Genomic DNA, 16874 nt, shown 5'->3' with positions numbered 1-16874 from the left:
AAAAAAGAAAAAAGAAAAAAGAAACAATGATTTATTATTACAAATCAAGTCTAAATAAATATGTGATTTTATTTAGGGTAAGAAATTAGAAGTAAATCTAAGACTTGGAGCAAGGAGGCATATGGGCAGGTGGTGGGCGAAGCTTCGACTTTGTTGTGTTTCCATTTCTCACTATGATCACAGTGTCCATTCCCCAACTGGAATGTCTTTCCAAATGACAATGCATAAACCATACTCCTGTAAAATAATCATCAATATATACATACTTAGTTAAACCTGATGCGTATTATATATGTTGTGGTTCTCAAGGACAAGCTAGCATCCTCTGAAATTTTCATACAAACATTGACACAGAACATATTAACATACCAGGATTATCAGCTAGGAATCTGATGGTAGTCCATCCGTTCTTTGGAACGCCAACGGTGTTGACTTCTGGTGGATCAACCAAATTGTATGTTTTGGGTGACTCGGTTGCGTTAAAATTCCCATAACCAGTTCCAATCACATAGAAACTGAATCCGTGGAGATGCATTGGATGGTTCTCAGGAGCAATGAGGTTGGTGCCTTGGAAGACTATTTCAACTCCTTCGCCATATTTGATGAACTTCACTTTGGCCCCGAAGGTCGGATATATGGTACTGTTGTCATAATCTCCAGTGAAATTGTAAAAATGAGGCGGGTTGGATGGGAAGTTCCCTTCAAAAACTCCATTTATTCCCCTGCAAATCGATCATGACAAGCAATAAGCCAGTGTGAATAAATAAGGTTTACAATAGTGTCAAACCTAGCTAGATAATATGATGGAAATTGAAACATTATATGCATGCATATGCATTTGTACGTACCCATAATAAGCTTGCAGAATATCAATGGAAGGAGTCTCAAAACTGATGTTGTTTAAGCTAGCAGCAATGGCATTATTATCCGGCCCGGCACAAGAAGCGTTAGGACAAATTCGTTCATTGATAGCAATAGTCATGTATATCCTGGTCGTGATTTTTGTTGGAACACTGATGGGGTGTGCCTTGCTAGCCAAAGACTTGAGAAGAGCAGTGAAGCTGTCAGCAGCGGTTGTGTCGTTATAGATAGGAAGGCTGGGCAGCGGAATGGTCGATGGGGTCGAATAGTTGCCGCGGTACTGAAGAATGGCGGTGGTTGTGCTGTTGTTAAATGGAACAATGCCATCAGCGTAAGCAGAGGAAGCCATGTAGTAATGGCTACGAGGCTGATTTGCGGTGACCAAAACGTCCATAGTTTGGCCTGGAGTTATCATGATGTATGAAGTAGTAATCGGTTTTATGTAGGCGGCGTCTTGGGTGACCACAGTGAGGGTGTGGTTGGCGATGGCGAAAAACTGTTCTTCGTTCATGATGGCGTTGATTATGCGCAGCATATAGGTCTTGCCGTAGTCCACTTTCAAACGGTATGTTGATGCTGCAGGTTATTTGGTGACATGAGAATACTTTAGTCATTAGGATTTTTTGTATCAAACTCTTTAGGAGATTAAGTTTTTTTATTTTTTATTTGATGCTTGGTAACCTGTTCGGTAACGTTTTCATGCTTATATTTTTATTTTTGAAAATTGAAATGAGATGAAAATGTGTTCGATGAGACATTTCTGAAAACGTTGAAAATGAAAATGAAAATATTTTCAACTTTTACAAAGAAAACATGAAAAAAATCAATTTGATATTTTCATTTTTTTATTTTCCTAATTTAGAAAATATGAAAAATATTTTTCACAATGAATTACCGGATACATTTATATATAAAATAGAAAATAACAATCTCATTTTCTCATTTTTATTTTTGAAATTTGATCATTTTCAAAAACGTACAGGTTAACATGCCGGCCATTCTTTAGTGAAATTTTCTGTGGTAATTATCTATCCAACAAAAAAAAAAAATCAGTGGTAATGTTTTAAAACAAACGCGAAGAACATCCAATTAATGTGTAATATGTCCGTATGAGATTTATGTGTAAAAGATCAAGTAGTACGTTACCTCTTGGTGGTCAGTGAGCTGTGGCTTGGTTGGTTAAGGTGTTTAACTGATAACTTTGAGGTCACGGGTTCAAACCTCACAGACATATGTAGGGTGTGTGAGTTATTAATAAAAACGTTTTTTTAAATAAAAAAAAAAAAACCGTTACCTCTTGGTCAGTTAACTCGATATATGTAATTCATCCTTGTCTAAAAAGAAATAATAACAAAACTGATTGTTCCAATTAAGCTCACTAATTTACTGTTGGAACTGTCGTGGGATTTGATCATTGATGTAATGTGTTATGCATTTAATCTAGCTAATTGTGAGCAGAAAAATTTAGTTGATGATCGAGTATAAACGTGTATATGCCAATTTCAGAAAAGACCGAGTTAAATAGTTTAGAAATCATCGTTTTCATGTGGTTTGGTTTGTTTACATTATCACAGACAAGGAACTATGGAAGTCTTCCCAGAATCAACCGGCCTAGTGCTATCAGTGTGGCAATCATAACTTTATGTCAACTCCATCAATTAAGGTAGGCTTTTGATTTTTCAATCGTAATTAGAAAATATATATGAGATTCGCTTTTTTGATCACTCGATGATTTAGTTTACAGTGATTACCCTTGGAGCAACTGTATAAGTCCCCAGGCTGTCCATTGATCGTGAAGGCATCAGAGATGTTAGGGTCTGCACCGGTTGCGAGAGCAGAGTTAATCACTTCCATCACATCTGACTTAAACCATGAACCTGCATATATCATGCGCACCAATTCAACCCAGGCCGCCGACACATACAAACAACAAGAACACATACAAACAAACAAGAATCAGCATCAGTCCAGCGATCTTAGTTAATTAGCAAAATCCCAATAGTGCAACTGTTGAAGCTTCGATCCATGAAATAATGCATGTTTTTGGTATTTTCTTGTGTTTGGAACATGTGGAAAGAAATGAAAAGGACAGATATCCAACCTTGAGTTGAGCCCTAGTCTCAAAGCCATCAAACCCTAGCTAAGTGTGAGTGCTGGCCATAATCATGGCAACCGAACATGGAAAAGTAATACACACGAATAAAACAAACAGAATGGCAAGTGAAATTGTGTGTTTAGAAGCTCCAACACGCTAAGGTTAACGTCATCGTTGTTATTTAACCATTATGTCAACACATCCATTAATATCTCCATCTAGTCCTTGTTTTACTATTTTTCTTCCCATTTTTTTCCAAATTATTCTACAAAGATTCCTACAATTCTGTCACACAAAATAGATTCTATCCCTTAAACACTTTTTTATATCTCTAGCCTATTTTTAGTTAAAACTTTTGTCGGCAGAAGATATATAAATGGTTATTAGTTAAATTTACACTCATCAAATTAAAATTCACACTCCTTTTTTGCTTTTTTTAGTTAACACACTAAAAAAAAAGAATTAAAATTTGTTTAGTCCTTATGGTTTGAAATCAACATCTATTCAGTCCTTATACATGGTTTTATTTTAATCTGAATGATCCTTAAAATCACAATTTTTCATTTAAATAGTATTTCTGTCAATTTTTTTTTTAAATACTGACATGACCGTTAAAGACATTGTAATTTTTAACGGCCACGTCAGCAATTTAACTGAGAAAATTAACGGAATGACCATTTGGATAAAAATCGTGACTCTAAGGACCATTCAAATTAAAATAAAACCAAAAAACTGAATAATATTTTACCCAAAAAAAACAAAGTTTAAGTTAATAAGTAACCGACCAAAATTAAAACTAGGTGCGGATTAGAATTTAATGAGTGGGGATTTCACATCAATGATGAAGTACGTGTACATTGCTCAATGATTATTGTTGTGACTAAAAATAATAATTTTAGGGTGAAGTGGAAGAAGGAAACAAAAAGAAGTGGGACGTGTTCATAAAATGGAGTTGGGTTTACAAAATGGAGGTGATGAATTGTTGACAGAGTGAGCGGCGAACAAATAGTAGCTAGAGTTGAAAAAATGAGAAGGCATGCAGCTGCAATGAGCCAACGAGTGTTAACATGATCGAAACTTAAAAACGATAGATTACCTACCCAAAATAATTGGGTGCTGTGCATGTGGAGCTGCAAATGGATATTTCGTGCCGGCAGCCGGTAATATGACAATGGCGCCGTGAACAGTGGCACGAGTCCAATCACTATGAGCATGCCACCATAGTGTTCCTTCCTCATTCGAAAATACAACCTCATATGTAAAGCTCGACCCCGGTTGAATTGGGCACTGAGTTATGTTCTCAGGTCCATCAGACCATGGGTTTCTTGGCTGCTTCACTCCGTGCCTGCAAAGTACCATGAAGGTTGAGTCTAGTAGATCATGCATATATAGAGAAAGCTGGCTTTTGAAGGTAAACTTGCTCATGAACACAGATCGAACGATGTTTACCAATGAATGGTGACACCATATAATCCTTGGTTGTGGACATTGACGTAGATAGTTTCTCCTTTGTGAACTTTAATGGTTGGCCCTGGAAAACTCCCATTTACAGTTAAGATGCTCTTCGTGCTGCAAAGCCTTGTGAAATTTGTTTCTTTCAGCTGCACATGATCATAAATAAACACAATATATATGAGATCAAAACACAACAAGCAAGATCCCATGCAGGACATTAATTAGTATTCACAGAAACGAATAACATGAAAAAGATCAGAAGAAAGTGCAGCAGATCGAGTTGATCGAGCATGCAAAGTACTTACAACAAAGTCATAATAACGGGTGGCGCTGCAAAGTTGCAGGAACATAAACCCTAGAGACGCAGCCAGCAAGATCACCCCCATTTTGTTAAACCCAGCCATTTTCTCAATTTTCAGAAGTTTGTCTGAAAGTTTCCTCTTACTTGGAAAATGGCACTGTGTCCTTCAGGTCGCCCTCGATTGTGGTCGTCTATCTGTGATACTCGTCATTTCGTCAAATCGGTTTACTGCTATTTATAGGAATATTGCAACACTGAATTACTATCTCTTTTTTTTCTTTTTTAACACAATGACTAATCAGTAGATAGCTTCGCTTCCACGTGATTGAACATTTGAACCTGCGTACATACCTAACTCTTATTTTAATTATCCTTTGTTTTTTAACTTACCTAATTAATTATGTAAAAATTAAGCTATAAAAGATCGTGTCAATATAGATGATAAATGCCCGGTAACATTTGATCTAACGGCATAATCTCCTCTTAATAAGTGAGAAATTATGAGTTCGACTCACGAACGGAAAATTAGTTGTTGCATTTGAATTGTTTACTTGATCAAAAAATAATAGTATAGATGACAAATGAAAAATGAAAGTTTTTTTTTCGATGAGAAAAAAAAAATTACAAAGAAAAGCATCTAAAACAACCTAAGTTAAGAAAATCAAAATCAAAAACATAAAGAGCATAAGGAGCAGAATGAAAAACGAAAGTTGAAAATTGATCCCGCAAGGAAAACATGGGATATATATAAAGAAAGTGCTATATTACTATTTGCAGGAAATATGATATATATTTTTGGGTATATATATATATATATATATATTGGCCTCATGGCCTGCATATATCGGTGACAATCTTTTATGGTCAATTGTTGTTGTTGTTGTTCTTGGAGGTGTAAGTGTGACAATTAATCTTATACACAACATACATTCAATATGAAATTAGCAGAACATTAATTGATGGTACTAAATTAAACTATTTCCTACATAGTTTAGGGGGTGGGGGTGGGGCTATTAGCAGAACATTAATTGATGGTACTAAACTAAACTATGTCCTACATAGTTTAGGGGGTGGTTTTTTTTTGGTTTTGGGGGGGGCGGCGCGGGGCGATGGTGGGTTTGATATATATAATCATTTGATATATTTATAAACCACCCCAATGGGTAGGACCGTAGGAGAGTGATCCTACCTCTAACCGTCGGTGTTTGAGAAAGAGTAAAATCACCTACCCATTATGGGGTGATCCTAGCTCTAACCTTCGGGAAGGTATGTACGTCGGTGTATCACATAATCAATTTCAAACAAATATGACTTAGATGAAATGAATATAGTAAAGACAAAAGGAAATTGGGGTAAGATAGATAATTGCAAAGCTGAGAGAATATATATATATATATATATATATATATATATAGCCCGCGGACGTCCGTATTAATGATTTTAGTACGGATTTCCATTTTTACACCACTTTTCGATCGAATTTCCTCATCTCCACCGTCTAGTATCTAGATAATATTGTGTAGATCATCTCTACAAAATTTCAGCCAATTTGGTGATCGTTAAGGCCCTCAAAATTGTGTTTTTTTGGTATAAATATGAACTGGACAGAATTCAGTCCGTCCATTTGTTTTTCGAGTTTGAGGGCCTTAACGATTACCAAATTGGCTGAAATTTTGCAGAGATGTGTTTTTTAGCCTCATAACACAATATTATCTAGATACTAAACGGTGGAGATGAGGAAATTCGATCGAAAAATGGTGCAAAAATTGAAATCCGCACGAAAACTTTGATGCGGACGTCCGCACCTGAGAAAAATCGTATATATATGCATGGTCGAGGAGCTATCTCGATAGATATGGTGGATGGGTGTTTGCATCGATTATATCCATGCGATCTCTATCTTTAACCTTTTTTTTTCTTTTCTTTTTTTGACGCATTATATTATGAGGCTAGCTAGTTACAAGGACACTCCTCAAATTAAAAGTGACGGTTTTTATAATTTTTCATTCGTACACAACCTAGCTAATTCAACACTTTCAACTGTTGATTCTTTAAATTACCATGCAAGAGTTGTGTCTACTAAATATAACCAAATCCATAATGATTAAATTGGTCATCAAAAATATGAATACAAATATGGCACGTTAAATAACCTTAGTTGAAACAAATATTGTTCTAATAAAATCTCTACTTTTGCCTCAGTTAGTTGGTCCATCAGGAGTGCAAATTCAGCTACTCACTATGTTGATGGTTTTTATCATTTTTTTTGAAAGGTAGGTGCCGCAGATCAGCACCTAGTCTAGCTAGCTAGGAAACTGGTTTTTATCAATCCCTCTTTCTTAATTAACTCGGCTTTTGTTATTGTATGATGCATTACCTATTCCGCGCCCTGCATGTGTATGGTTTGGAATTGGGCTCCTATATTTTAGGTAGATTGCTCTTTTATCCAAAAAATAAACAATTAAATGTTTTCTACACCTAGCTCATTTTCAAAATCTATATATTTTTTCCTGCTATGCGAAACACGATACTTTTAGGGTTTTCTCGAAATTTGATTTTTCTTTCTATCTGACTGTGTTTCCGTTGACGTTGTCGTCATACGGAAGTTTTAGAGTGGCCAAATGGTAGTCCTGTCCTGATGGCTAGTGGTGGTGGAGCGGAAAAAGAAGTCTATTAATCGTGAAGAAGTTGCTGGTGAAGTTGTGTCATTATGAGGTTGCTCTGGCAAAGGGTTGGCGGCAAACAAGCGTAGCTGTTCGGTCTTAGTAGTATGAGTTTAAGGGGAGAATTACGAGGCGGCTTAGGTCGGCTTGGATTGTTTTCAATATGGGTCGGTCTTTTGGTCATGTCTTGTTGTAGATCATGCATGTAGTGTGTAACCACCACTTGCTTAGACGAGGACAACGATGCACTCTGGCTGGTGGTCAGTACTGGTGGCGTTGCGGGTCCGAGGCCAGATGCACAATAACTGCTCTTTGGAATTAATTCGGTTTTCTATTCCGAGGGGTTGATTGGTTGTAAATAGAGACTAGAAATTTATGTCCACCACCGATATATGCGATGGTTTTTAAGTTTGGATTATATTTATATATTATTTACCTTTCTCAAAAGAAAACAAAAAAATACCATATATTTATATATATATATATATAATTAAACTCCGGTTACCCCTTTGTGGTTTGGGGGTGACTTCATATTAGTCCCTACACTTTTAATTTCATAAGTTTACCCCATGAACTCTTCAATTTATGTTTGCCGTGCCTAAATTCTTATATTTCGTTTGAATTAAACAATAATTTTAGACACGGGTCCCACATTTAGGGTTAAAATTATTAGCAGTTAACGTCTGATTGGACAAAAGATAAGACATTGGTCACGGTTGAGGAAAAATCAAATGTTTGAGGAGTAAACTGATGAAATTACTCCCCAAATATAATAATATATGAATTAAATTATTGTTGTCACCAATGAAGCTTAAAATTTGTGACGTCGAACTCATGTGCCATGTCATGTAACCTAAACATATCATCTATTTAAAGAATCATGTGTCAACTAATAGCTAACGAAAAAGACCCTTTTATCCTTCTAAAATCTAATAGCTCAGAATTAGTTAAGTTGACATACAACAAAACATTTTTTTTTGGTGCGGCTATTTCCACACCACTAAATACTCAGTTCATCCCACGCCTTATTTTTTACCTTTAACGTTCTAATTCTGCCCTTAAAATATTGAGAAAATCTTATTTTTATTTTCTTTCTTTTATTTTCCTCAATCTGATAAAATTTAAAAATATATAGAAATATCTCATCAATATATTTGACGCAGACCTCCATTCTTCTCAAACCATAACCTATATATGTTCTCCTCGCGATCTCTTTTTTGAGTTCCTTCTTTACGGTTATATATATATATATATATATATATATATATATATATGAAAGACTACATTTGAAAGACATAAATAAAATAAAAAATAAGAAATGAACAACCCACCACACTATATAACCATCTTGTTGAAAATTGAATTGATTCTCAAATCTAATTTGAAAGATGTAGAGAAATTTTTTTTTTCGATGTAAAGATGTAGAGAATTGTTGTTGTTTGGATTTTATAGATTTTAGTTTAATATTATATTTTCACAAAAATTCTTGATTGTGAGGTGAAGAAAATATTTGGTTAGGTGACAATAGCCGCACCATTTTTTTTTTCCATACACCTTGGTTTGGACGTCATTAAATTTTGAATTAAATTCAGTTTACCCCCATGAGGTTTAGGAGTAACTTCATGTTAATCCCTATACTTTCAATTTCATCAGTTTACCCTTCAAACTTTTGAATTTTCCTCAAGCGTGACCAAATGTCCTATATTCTGTTCAAATCGGACGTTAACTGCTGATAATTTTAACCTTAACTGTGAGGCCAGTATCTAGAATTTGGGCAAATCGGACCTTATATGTCCAAATCGGACCTTAACTGCTGATAATTAAAGGTCAATTCAAACGGAATATGAGAATTTGGGCACGACAGACAGAAATTGAAGAGTTCAAGGGGTAAACTGATGAAAATAAAAGTGTAGGGACTAACATGAAGTCATCCCCAAACCACAAGAGGGTAAACTGAATTTAATTCTTAAATTTTCTTCAATCAAGAATACAAAATCTTCATATAATTTGAACAATGGATGCATCGAGCAATACATTTGCATAGCAAGTACATGTGTATGAATTTGAAATCAGCAACAGACTAATTTCAAATATATCCTGAGTGTGAGTGGTTTATAACATTAGATTATTAATAAGTATTCCATTAAATAAAGACAATGAGGTCGAGCGTTCTGCTAAGGTTTTGCCTTGGTGGTGTCTTGGCAATTTTGGACGGAGGGGTTGGATCTTCCAATCCTCTTGGCTATTCTGATGAGATCGGCGACGGTGGAGAAATTTGTTGGCAACAAAATCAAGCAATCGGAGTCCGGTCTCCGTCTTTTGGGCTGCAGCTTGATGAAGAAATCATTCTCGGTCTAGTCAAGCGTCGGAGCTTCGGTTGGTAGGGGAAGGAGGTTTTGCTGGTTCGATGTTTTGTTAGCGTCGATGAGGTTCCTGATCTAGGATGGAGCTCTGGCAATGAAGGTTGGTCTATCGTTGTCAGTCTAGAACAAGGACGGGTTCGCCCTTTTAGGCTTTCCTCTTTGGCAGCGCGTCAAGGTTGGTCGGTGGTGGTGGTTTTAGCGATATCATTCCAGACGATCGGCTATGTCTCAACTTGGTACTCCGCAACGGTGGTGATTTGATTGGGACTATGCCCGAGGATTGGAGTAAAGGGGCTGAGTCCGATTCTCTGACTCTTAGGCGGTTTGGCGGTGTATGTGAAGGCGGTCTGACGCCGGCTCTCACTGACGGCGTGATGGCTATGGCTGAAGGCTGATCCTCGCCTCTAGGGTTTAGTCTTGGGCTTCACAATTGGTGTTGGGCTTGGTGCTCACTATCAGTTTTTGGGCCATTCTGTGCTAGCTTAAAACTTGGGTATCCTAAGGTCTTGGTAGATAGGTTAGACCTTGGAGATACTCCATCTGCATAAGTGGTCCTAGATGTTTCGAATAAGTTAGATGTGCTAACAGGTTACGGTTACTAGGTTACTTTTGGGCTTCAAGGTTATGGTTTTCGACATTGGGATTGCTTAGCTTGTTTAGGTGATTTTGCATGGTTCACTTTTTACGTAGTCCACGATAATGTATCGTGTTAATGTTGTAATCCTAGCTACTTAAGAAATAGATGGATTGACGACCCATTTCAAAATAAAAAATAAAAAATAAACATTAGACTACATGCTAATATATATCTATACATATATAAAACATATCTACACTATTATTAAGACAAGAGGCTTTGACATCCAAAACTGAAATTATTTACGTAAATTACCTTGAAAAGAAAAGAGAAAGATAATTTACTTCATAAGGGAGTGTACCATTAAGGGTGGTTCCGACCAATTATATATTACAGTTTATAACTAAATAAACAAAAATTATCCCATAACTTATATTTTTCATTAGTCAGTCACATAATTAAACACTTGTAAATTGCTAAAAAATGAGTCGCTCCATGGCTCCACCAAAGACGGAGCTGAGGATACCAAACCTAGGGTTTGGTGCAAGGCAGTGGTGAGAACTGACTACGGGCTCTCTCGACAGCACCTCATCTCTTTTGGTGAGACATTCAGTGGTGGTGATCTCTTGCCGAGCACGAAGACTCCTCGGTTCTTTGCACGACGGCTACTATCTTCAGTGGAGACAGATGAAGGCGCGCAGCTTCTTACGGTAAGCATGGGTTGGTGACGCAAGTTTGGCATCAACGGCGGAAGAGGCATGGGCCTTGGATCTGTGTTGGCGGCGTTGACATTGATTACCTTGAGAAGCGGATCTTGCTCTCAAGATAGCCAGTCCTAGCTCTAAGGAGGGGTGGCGACGGTTGCTCATCTCCAGCAACATAACAAGGTCGAGGAGCCATGATGTCATGACACGGGAGGCCGCCAGATTGATCCATGGCATGGCGGCTTCGGCGATTCTAGGTTAAGCCGGTTCGGTCGGGTTTGGCAAAGAGGAGGGTACCGAGTGGGTTGGGCTTTTCCCGTTTGGCCCATTGCATAATTCTCTTCCTTTGTTTGGACCTGATTTTGGACTAGTCTTGACTAGATTTGTTGTGGGCTGGCTAAGGGAAAGATCCGTTTTAAACTTTAGCAATTCTTCTCTTTCTATTCAACTCGATGAAATGTATATCATTAGGTCTTAGTCCTAATTCGATTTTTAGAAGGTTATATGTTTTCTAGTTTGTCATATCTACTTTTTTGGATGTAGTTTTGAAGTTGTTTTTTTCAATTCTTATATGTAATTCGTATTTAATTTTTTAGCTATGACCACAGTCTTCGGACTATTCATGCTTGACATTTTGGTCGTTATGATCTTTGATCAACGGAACTACCTCATTTCCCCTAAAAACAAAAAAAATACTTGTAGATTGCTAATTCATTTATAATGTTGAAGTTCTTTTCTTTTTCTTTTTTCTATTAACATGACTTTGATAGGTAACATAAATTATGAAACTGTTATCAACCTTAGCTACACGTCAGGATAATGAGGTCCTCAAGTTTTATTTTAGTAGCAATATATGGTATGTCACATATAGTTTTGTGGCAAGAAGCTAAACATGGGAATAATGAAGAGCAGGTTGAGATTGAATAAATTAATTAAACATGAACATGAAATCAGAAAACTAATCGCTGTTACGAGACACGCAAACAATATAAAGACTCGTCCGTGGAGAATTAGTAGGGAAATTTTTTTCACCTGCTCTTGGCTGTCGGCTTCAGTCCAAGAATGCATGCATATGTACTCTCTCACTCTTTCACCTGCTCCTCATTACCTTCAACTCTCTATATTTTGATCTTTTGGGTTGACGACGTCTTTATTTTTAGAAGACTCTCATCATCTCTTGAGGCCAACCCTGACACGATTGAAAAGAACATTACCAAGTCTTGATGATCGAGTTTAATGACAAAGCCTTTTTCTATATGGTGGTGTATAAAATTTTGACATTGTCATTTGTTTTTAACCTACCATTTACCTACCCGCGTTTTCGGGTTTGAACTAAGGTTTCTTTTGTTGTGGTGTACATGTAGCCATCACACGACGACGGTACATGTGATAGAGGCATCGAGGGTTTTCCTAATTTATAATATAAACTTGGACGTCTCTAATGTGTTCATTTATATACACTTGTGGTCGTTTGAGTATGAATCTAAGATATGTTTGAGTGAAGTTGAATATATTAGATATCAACTGTAAAATTGAGGCAAGAGACTACTAACAACACCTTCAGACTACTAACAAGGCGAGAGCACTTGTTGTGGTTGGAGACGCTACAGCTTGGTGTTTGCGGATCTGATCGGTTTCAGATCAGACTCGGATTGGATTTGGCAGCAGTTGCATCGGGTTTCATGGTCCGATTTGTTTGGTTCGTCGGCGGACATCAAGTTGTGGCTTGACGCTCCGATTCTGTGAGGGCGGCGGCTTCGTGGGTTTGGGCGAAGGCGGGTTGTGTGGTTGTTTTGATCGCCGGCGCAGCTTGCCGAAGATGGTGGTGCTGTTGTGGTGGCAGGATCGCCCGTCGTTGACGGATGGCGGTAGCTGGAGGCTGGAGAAGTGGGTGCCCAATCTTTGGGTGCCCTAGCAGATGAGTCTGGGCTCCTTTTGGGTCTGAGCTCATGGCTTTAATTTTCTGATTTGTTATTTCCAAATAAATGCATATATTCCTTTAGAATATAGTTTTGTTGTTATTTCCTTTTTCCCTAGAGTACTTGTCCATAGTTTTTTCGACTATAGATGTGAAAATGAATGAGCGAGAAAAATGTAATGAGGGTGTTATTCTATGTGAATCATTTTATCTTATTTACTTTTTGTATATAAGATAATAGATCGATTCATGACGTATTTTTTTATTTTTAATAAATGAAATATCTTAATTTAAAAAAAAAAATAGGTATGGAGATTAGCATATGGCACAATATATTGGCCCAACAGCTTAACCTATGCATTGACTTGAAGCATTCCACTATTTCTGTAGCAATCACCGTTTGGTTAAAAACAAAGTGCTGGCTGGGCCATTTGATTCCAACCCCAATTAAAGTTCTCGACGTGCCAATTGCCTTTCACGCTTAACATTTGGGTCATAATAACAATGTTACAATGGAGTGCACGCATTCACAATGAGGGGGCTTAATTGGGGCATATCTTTGTGTTTGTTTTTACAGAAAGTTGACTATACCTGATAACTTATGAAAATCCAAATTGGATTTCTTTGTCAAAGCCAGCCGCCCGAGATTTGAGTCTGGATTCACAAAGCGTGTGGACCTTGAAGTAGATGGCTTAAGAGTGTAAGCCATATATAGTTTGTCATTTTAAATCAGAATTCCTTGATCGCCATAATAACAGATTTGATTCAGACCGGTTAAGCACGTACGTGGCCAACTCTATTCCACTATACTCTCTCATGAATCTCACCAAACTGAATATGAGATTCTCACCTCTGGGTGCTTTAATTCGTCATCCAAATATATATATATATATATATATATATATATATATATATATATACACAAAGCTGTTCAGTGCGGACGTCCGCACCAAAGTTTTTTGGTGCGGATTTCCATTTTTTGCACCATTTTCTGATCGAATTTCCTCAAACTTCCTTCTAGACATATCTAGATCATCTTGTGTAGATCATATATGCAAAATTTCAGCCAATCAAATTTACGTTTTTCTGTTATATACTTGAACCGGACAGAATACAGGCCGTCGATTTGTTTTTCGATTTTGAGGGCCTTAACGATTACCAAATTGGCTGAAATTTTACAGAGATGATCTACAAAAGATGATCTAGATATGTCTAGAAGGAAGTTTGAGGAAATTCGATCGAGAAGTGGTGCAAAAATGGAAATACTGCACCAAACTTTAGGTGGCGGACGTCTGCACCTGATCAGTCTTTGTTGTAATATATATATATATATATATATATATATCTATAGGGATTATCAGGTGCGGACGTCCGCACAGCTCTTAAAGTGCGGACGTCCCTCCTGACGCCACCGTACGGCACCGGCGAGGGCGCGCCTCCACCCCAGCGGACTCCAACAGCTTCCCCGACCACTTTCCATCCCCGGCGAGTCCGCCGAATTCCAATTTTCCGGCCAGATTGACTTTGTTTGAAGTTTTGGGTGATCTGGCCGGAAAACTGGAATTCGGCGGACTCACCGGGGAGGGAAAGTGGTCGGGAACGCTGCTGGAGTCTGCTGCGGTGGAGGTGCGCCGGAAGGACGTCCGTATCTGAAACGGATATATACATATATCTTCCTGCAGTTTGTTTTAGCATGGCAGACCATCGTTGTAATTATGTTACAGGTCATGAGAAATGGAATTTCCTTGCATGTTTCATGTTTGTATGAAATAAGTTATTTCTTGTATGATTTCTTCTAAAAACAAAAAGAGTATTTCTTTTATGATAGAATGATTGGACTATATAGCTAGTGTTTATATTTTTAATTAAAAACATGATTAATCCATGTACGTGTCTTTTTCTCTTTGTCAAGGTATATATATAGATATAAGATATGTTCATATTGGTCTAATCCAGATCACTATAACTGCATTATTTAGGCAAGGTTTAGATACACCAATACTTGCTGTTGTCTTTGATAAAAGACTGAGTAACCCACTTCAGTCAATGATCGGCGGAATCCAATCAAACTTAGTAAATGGAATAGTTTTGTTCAATATTAAACCTAACTTTTTTCTATCTAAAACGGATAGAAACATAGAAAACTCAGAAAAAATAAAAATTCAATTAAAAAATTTAAGTATAGACCATAACTCCCAAGATTTAGCAATCCAATGGAGAACAATACATGAGTTAACTCGGCTCCCTCAAACATCTACAAAGGATCTAGATAAAAATATAGTCGAATTGTTCGAACCAAGACCATTCGACACTGAGATTCAACCAACATTATTACATTGGAAGGATCTAGAAATACCAAAACAATGGTTATTTAACAACTTTGTAGGAGAAAGTTCTAGTAGCAAACCAGCTACTATAGAATTTTGATCATCGGGAAACAATCTCTACTTTAGAGATAAACGAGCTCAAAGTAGTAAAAATTGGCAACTAGAATTCCCACATCGGTTGAGTCTGCAAGAAAATAGACCTCCATTAGTCATAAACAATGACTCAGAATCAGAGAAAAACAACGACGAAGCAATTGCACTAAAACAAGTGCAAATTCCTATAATGCCAGGAACAAATTATGAAAAAGAAAAAGAAAAAGAAAGAAATGAAATTATAAAATTATGTGAAATGTATAGTATTCCTAATGGGAATGAAAATATCATTTTTGCCCCAAGCCAGGGCAAAAAGAAATATACATATGTGTTAGGAGAATTTAAGTTTACAGGCTATAAACCATATAGCTTGTGTTCATTAATAGATACAGGAGCAACTGTCTGCGCATGCAGACCTAATGCTCTACCTCCTGAAAAATGGACATTAATGAAACACCCAATTAATGTCACAGGTATAAAAGGAAAAGATATAAAAATTGAACATCAAGCTAAAAAAGTAGCTATATGGTTAAATGGAGTCAAATATATGATACCAAAAATCATAGCCTTTCCTGAAATCAATGGTGATGTTTTACTAGGCAACAATTTTATTTTTACCTATTATCCCATTCTCCTGGATACAGGATATATAGCTCTTAATATTAACAATGGAATCCACAAAATTCCATTTTTACCACAGCATAAGTATAAATGTCATAAAGATTTCGCGCCAAGCAAGCGTGGTGATCCAGAAACAATAGATCAACTTGACAAACCTGAACCAAGTGAAAAACACTTTGGTAAGACAAAAATTCAGGTACTTAGTGAAAAACACTGGGTATACAAAATTCTAGAATAAAATTTTAGTGAAGACCCCTTAAAACTATGGTCAAAAAGTCCAAGATATTGTGCTCTTAAACTTAGAAATCCTGATGTAATTATAAGGGTCAAACCAATGATTTACACAAGACAAGATATTAATGAATTTGACATCCAAATAAAGGAGTTGAAAGAGAAGCTTCTCATAGAAGAAACTATGAGTCCACACTCTAGTCCTGCATTCATGGTAAGAAACCATGCAGAGATTAAGAGAGGAAAGCTCGTATGGTAATAAACTATAAGCGCTTAAATGAACAATTAGAGTTCGATAGGTATTTTATTTCACGAAAAGATGTTCTGATCAATCAAACTAAAGGTGCTAGAATCTTTAGTAAATTTGATTGTAAATCAGGATTTTGGCAATTAAAATTAACAGAGGAGTCAAAACCATTGACTGCGTTTAGTACTCCTTGTGGACACTACCACTGGAATGTCATGCCTTTCGGGTTAAACATAGCCCCTCAGATTTTTCAAAGATGGATGGACAGTATCTTTAAGGATCTTAAAGATTTTTGTGTTGTCTACATAGACGACATTTTAATTTTCTCTAAAAACAGAGAAGATCATAAAAGACATCTTCAAATTCTTTGCAGTAAATTTCAAAAACATGGAATTATACTGTCACCCAAGAAAATTGA

General features: G+C 36.7%; 1 protein-coding gene across 1 annotated transcript; it reads right to left on the bottom strand.

Annotated features, from left to right (window-relative positions):
* LOC101300114 (laccase-14-like) lies at window positions 1-4923 on the bottom strand. Its single transcript, XM_004290405.1, has 7 exons — window positions 4717-4923; window positions 4406-4557; window positions 4057-4301; window positions 2613-2738; window positions 849-1437; window positions 370-722; window positions 1-237 (listed from the first exon to the last, which is right to left on the bottom strand). Exons 1-7 carry the CDS (start codon window positions 4813-4815, stop codon window positions 98-100), a joined length of 1704 nt encoding a protein of 567 aa, XP_004290453.1. The 5' UTR covers window positions 4816-4923; the 3' UTR covers window positions 1-97.
* Window positions 4924-16874: the final 11951 nt, after the last annotated feature.

This window comes from Fragaria vesca, linkage group LG2 (assembly GCF_000184155.1).
Source record: "Fragaria vesca subsp. vesca linkage group LG2, FraVesHawaii_1.0, whole genome shotgun sequence".
Classification (NCBI taxonomy): Eukaryota; Viridiplantae; Streptophyta; class Magnoliopsida; order Rosales; family Rosaceae; genus Fragaria; species Fragaria vesca.
Note: the sequence above shows the minus strand (reverse complement) of the source record. Positions and strands in the feature narration are given on the sequence as shown.

Bases quoted from the DNA above. Each gene is read 5' to 3' on its own strand.
- LOC101300114 (XM_004290405.1), bottom strand. From the start codon at position 4,815: ATGGCTGGGTTTAACAAAATGGGGGTGATCTTGCTGGCTGCGTCTCTA. The intron at 4,558-4,716 runs GTAAGTACTTTG...GATCATGTGCAG, and splicing joins CCCGTTATTATGACTTTGTT to CTGAAAGAAACAAATTTCAC. The intron at 723-848 runs GTACGTACAAAT...ATCGATTTGCAG, and splicing joins ATTCTGCAAGCTTATTATGG to GGGAATAAATGGAGTTTTTG.